The sequence below is a fragment of the Triticum aestivum genome, chromosome 1D (genome assembly GCF_018294505.1).
Source record: "Triticum aestivum cultivar Chinese Spring chromosome 1D, IWGSC CS RefSeq v2.1, whole genome shotgun sequence".
Lineage (NCBI taxonomy): Eukaryota > Viridiplantae > Streptophyta > Magnoliopsida > Poales > Poaceae > Triticum > Triticum aestivum.
Window position 1 is genome coordinate 482,363,537 of NC_057796.1, and position 5,157 is coordinate 482,368,693.

The 5,157-nt window shown below is 41.1% G+C and overlaps 1 protein-coding gene across 1 annotated transcript; it reads right to left on the minus strand.

Annotated features, from left to right (window-relative positions):
- On the minus strand, positions 1–861 carry LOC123183251 (protein RADIALIS-like 3). The gene is made up of 2 exons (XM_044596020.1): positions 480–861; positions 1–400 (listed from the first exon to the last, which is right to left on the minus strand). The coding sequence occupies exons 1-2, from the start codon at positions 746–748 to the stop codon at positions 379–381; spliced, it is 291 nt and encodes a 96-aa protein (XP_044451955.1). The 5' UTR covers positions 749–861; the 3' UTR covers positions 1–378.
- Positions 862–5,157: the final 4,296 nt, after the last annotated feature.

Here is a 5,157-nt window from a genome sequence, read left to right on the forward strand (position 1 = left end):
TGCATAACATATTTGACATTAACATCAATTTATCTCTCCATTGATATGGACATATGGTTACATGTGCAGACAATAATATAAGGATAATATTAATATTGTACATTAGAATACATACGAGATAAGTTAAACCCATGTGAGTAAGGAGACAAGTCGATCTCAGGTACATACTTATAGACCACTAGCCACTAGAGTATTATGAACATGCATGCATCTGCATAATCGGCCGACTTTTCTGCCCGCTAGTCATGCATGTATACATTGACATGGAGTCATGGACACCATGCACACGCTTATGAGCCCATGCACGCACATGCTTCTTCGTTCAGTCCATCTGTGTAGTGTGTATCATCCCTTGCCCATTACCCGATTACCGCCTAGCTAGATCTTCAAGTGCTTCAACCTGATCACACAAATTACCAGCTTAACTCCAGCTTAAGCCCATGCATAACTGATAAGAAGCACAGCCATGGCGATCGTACCTGTCGGCCTCGTAGCTGGCGTTGTGGCCCGGGCCGGGGCACGGTGGACGGTAGGCGGGGAAAGGCACCTTGCCGGCCTCGATCCGGGCGATGTCGTGGACGAGCAGCTCGTAGTAGCGCCTGACGTCGTCCGCGGACTTGCCGCCGCCGACAGCGCGGGCGATGTTGTGCCAGCGGTCGGGCGTGTCCCTGTCGTGCACCGCCAACGCCTGCTCGAACAGCTTGTTCTGCTTCGGTGTCCACCCCGCGCTCATCGACAGGGAAGCCATTGATGTCACTCGACGATTGGTTCCTCGATCGACAATTACTTCTATACACCTTAACTTATGACCTGAACTACGCTTGGATGTTGGCTGCTGGTGAGATGGATGGGGAAGAAGGTGTGAGAAGAGGTGCTACTTATAGCACTCGAGGAGGATTCAACTTTGTGTGGGGGCGGAGAAGATGGACGATAATGTGCATACGAGTGGAGGGGAAAAAACTAGAGGAATTTTGAAACAGAAGGCCAGCACGAGAGGAGTGAGGAGGGGGGACGATTGGAGAAAGGAACAAACATTTTTGTCCCCTGGAAATGGGGGATCTACCTTTCTATCTTTCCGTCCCTTTTGCGTCGCGAATCGCTTCAGCATCCTTCCTCACCTCCTCCCTCTCAAAGATTCAAAGAGAAAAACGTAAATATATATGCATCCATACATGCATACATGTATGCTTTCGTAGTTAAAGTTGAGACATGTGCATCTTCATATGCAGATGCCGAAAGAGGTTTCCCTTCTGTCATTTAAAAAAAAGGTAATCCTTGGTCAGTGAATCAATGTTTTTTGTTACACCAAATTAAACAAGTTCTATTAGCTTTGAAGTGTTCATGTACATCCATGTTGACTCTTATTTGCACCACAAAATAGCGAAAACCTATTCTTATAACTAGTGTTGTGATTCGACCAACTTCTTGCGGGCGTGATGGTCTTGGTTCTACCACCGACATATTTGGTGCAGTAATGTTGGGTTGTTACTGTCTTGAGTGTACCTTAAAAATCTCTAATCTGCATAATATTCGGAGAGGATAACACCAAACATAATCTTCATACATGTGAAGTAGCTAGCTATATAGTTATTTTAAGAGCGCCATGTCGCTATCTACAAATAGTTAGTTAGAAAGATTGGGATGCCATCACCAGAAAGCTGGTGCGTGTTGGCCTTGCGATCCAGAATATATCTTACTTTTTGTATGAGAGAATAATATCAAAAAATCTAGCTCCAACGATTTAGTGCACGACTTTGCCTATGATTTTAAAAAATAAATCAACAAAAGAATATCCAAAAAATGCATTTCTTTAATTCCAATGGATGTGTGCCGTGGCTCATTGATTCTAAATTGTCCCTCCATTTTGGCAATTTGGGAACGTTAAAAGGCAACCTTTCTTGATACAAAGCTCAATAAATAGAGTAGGGGGTGTGGGGGATATGATAGCCAAGAACTAGGTAGTTTGTGTTTTGAGCACAAGCTATAACTTTTAAGTGAGATTATATCAATGTGAATAAACACATTTCGCATCGAGTGTATGAAATTTATGTTAATTTGGCAGCAAAACACATGTGTACTTAACATATAGAACTAGGATTGAACAAGCATTTATGGTCCGAGGCTATGTTAATTTGACACCATTGCAACAATTATGCTCCCTCCCTTAACCTATGATGAGAGTTTGGCCTTATACAATGCAAGATGCTTAGGAAAAATTCTTAGAGAAATAAACCAATTTTCTTGAAGCACTGGTGCTTATTCATACAGGACAGATGCTTAATTAGGCACCTCTCCTATAGGTATAAACACTGGTCCTTCAGAAAAGCTCGGCTTATTCTAGCAAGCACCATCTTAAGCACCTTACATTGTACAGGGCCTTACATTACTTTGTGATTTATGGTCCGAGGCTTTGTACTTATGCATAAGCAAATCATACAATTATTTTTATTTGAGGAATTAAACAAGTACATTATTCAAAAACCCTGTCTAGATCATACTCGGTCTTTCTTTTATGGGCGAAAACCCACGATCTCACCTAGGTGGTTGGATCCAGCGATGACGGTGTTCACGCACCGTCTCCTTCCGGAAGGTGTCGCTGTTGAGGGAACCTCCTCTTCGTCCTGGTGTTGTCAATAGAGGTGGTAGTAGTTGATGTTTTACCGCAGTGAGTGGTTTGCTCGCCCAGACCCTATGGATCGTTATCTTCTTTCCATTTTTTTTATTTGTTGGTTTTGTGCATCTTAGTTATGAAGAGGTCGGCTGTGTATACTCGTTATGTTTGGTATCCTGTTGATGCAACATCATGAGTTAATACAGAGCGCCCTTTATAAAAATATCAAATACCCTGTGCTAGTGTTGCCATTTGTTAGTTGAACGGTTCTCGCTAGTTGAATGGTTTGTATCATATCTTAGATAGGATTATAGCATGTATAACTCAGTTAGTATGCGATCATATTAGATGGGCGAAGCCAATTTTTGGTGGAGTTAATGTGAGAAACAGAGATGCCGAATAGATGCTTACCATATCTTATAGATAATGGTCCTTGTTCTAGCAATATTGCTTTTAACTCTTGTATGTACAATATGGTTCGTTAAAAATTTGCATAGAACAGTTAGAGCATATATAACACTTGACCAAAAAATTACAACTTCAATGCGGGCTAATCTAGAAGAGAATTTTGCAATTGAAGTTACAATTGAGTGAAAAATAAGGTTTTGGTTTCTGCATATGCAGTTGAAGGACTTGCATGTTTCTAGATGTGCGCTTGTATTTTTTATGACCTTCACCTGTTCTATGTGAATTTTCAACGAATTTGTATATGAATAAGATACATGTCTTTTTTAGACCTATCATTGATGTGAGCTATTGGCGTTGATCTGTATGCTCTAAATTTTTTGTGAAATTTGAAATGGAACAATTGTGGCTTTTCTGTCATATTTTTTTCTCCACCCAAATCTTATTTTCCGGACGGCCCTACCGTGACAGGGATGCAACATTTTTTTGCTTACCTGGCCTGATGCATTTCTTCTGCTGTCGGCTGTTAATCGTCAGTAAAATTGGAAAAGCCGACGGGAATATATTTTCTGTCAGACACTGCCGCATAAGTACACCAAAACACATACACATTGTTCCTCCAATGCCACAGAGTGTCGAAGTATATGATCCACTTGAAGCGAACTAATGGAACTATAACTTGGTCCTAGAAAATGAATGATATGTGTTCTTTTCTAATCAAATTTGCACCTTACTTCGGCCTATCTCCTCCCGGGTGCTAGCCAGATTCTGACAACCATGGCCAACCGAGAACATATGCCACATTTGAATGCAAAAAGTCCACATGATTGGCAGATTTTGGATTCTGCACGATACAAAGCAATTACGGAATTGTTATCAGCACTAGCTAGCAAGGAGGTCAGGGTTAACACTCATTGCTCATCCGTGCTACTACCTGAACTTGTTATGCAGAACATATCGCTAGGATTGTTAGCTCTATTGGTCGGCTCTTTAATTCTTGGCAGATAGATGGATCATCATCCGTAGTTCTTGCTTGGTATGTAATATGTGGTCGACAAAATAATATTGTGTTTTTTTTTCACATATGGGGTGTAACTTTTGTGGTCAAATTCATGTGGGGGAGATGTCGGTGTACAATGTTTGGCCAGGTGAAATTCATTATAAAAAAGGCACAATAATGTGTGTGTGCGCGCGCGCGCGCATGTGTCTGTGTGTCTGTGTGAGTGTGTGTGCGCGCGCGCGCGCGTGTGTGTGTTCCTAAGATGGAAATTAATGTTTTAATAAGAATATCATTGTTTGTATTGTTGGCCATGCTATGAATTTGAGTGTTGGTCTTTTTAAATCTCGGCTTGACAAATGACTAGGGCCCTGTTTGTTTGGGCTTTTCCTTCTACTTTTTTTGCAGCTTTTTCATTTTGACCAAAAAGCCATAAAGGCTCCTAAATAGATGCTTTTGGGGCTTTTATGGCTTTTGATGAATCAATATAACTATATTTAGCTCCAAAATCCATAAAAGATCCAAAAGCACCTATTTAGGAGCTTTTCTAGCTTTTTGGCCAAAGTGGAAAAGCTGCAAAAGCATAAGCAAAAGTCCAAACAAACAAGGCCTAGGTATTTTGTATCCATAGTCGGCTATAGGGGTGAGATATCATGACTTTGGAAGATATTAGATGATGAACACAACGTGGGCTCTATATCAGAGAATAATTACCTCTGCAAGAAAAAGACTATTCCATGATTTACACTCTCCATGATTTTCCTCTGTTCAATTTTTTTCTAGAAAAAGGAAAATATCTAGAAGAAATTCGCTATGTGGAACTCAGTACCGGTTGTTTTTTTCGGATTGCTTCGAGACCTCGGGCGCAATTGGAAGGTTGACTTTGCTAATTGTCCAATGGAGATGAACGGAGCAGCTCATGAGATTGCTAGTTTTTCCCCTTTCATAATCGAGGCTGGTTGGGTTGTTGAACACCATAGATTTTTTTTGAGTATTCTTGTGGACAACATAACAACTTAGACGCCCCTCCCCCCGCGCACGCGCACCCCCTTCCCCCCTCACATAGTGTGCTTAGCAATTTTTAATTAGCACATGCTGAGGTGAATGACATGTTGCTCTTCAAAGCAATGTAACTTTCTGTTTT

Bases quoted from the DNA above. Each gene is read 5' to 3' on its own strand.
- LOC123183251 (XM_044596020.1), bottom strand. From the start codon at position 748: ATGGCTTCCCTGTCGATGAGCGCGGGGTGGACACCGAAGCAGAACAAG. The intron at 401-479 runs GTACGATCGCCA...TTGTGTGATCAG, and splicing joins GCCAGCTACGAGGCCGACAG to GTTGAAGCACTTGAAGATCT.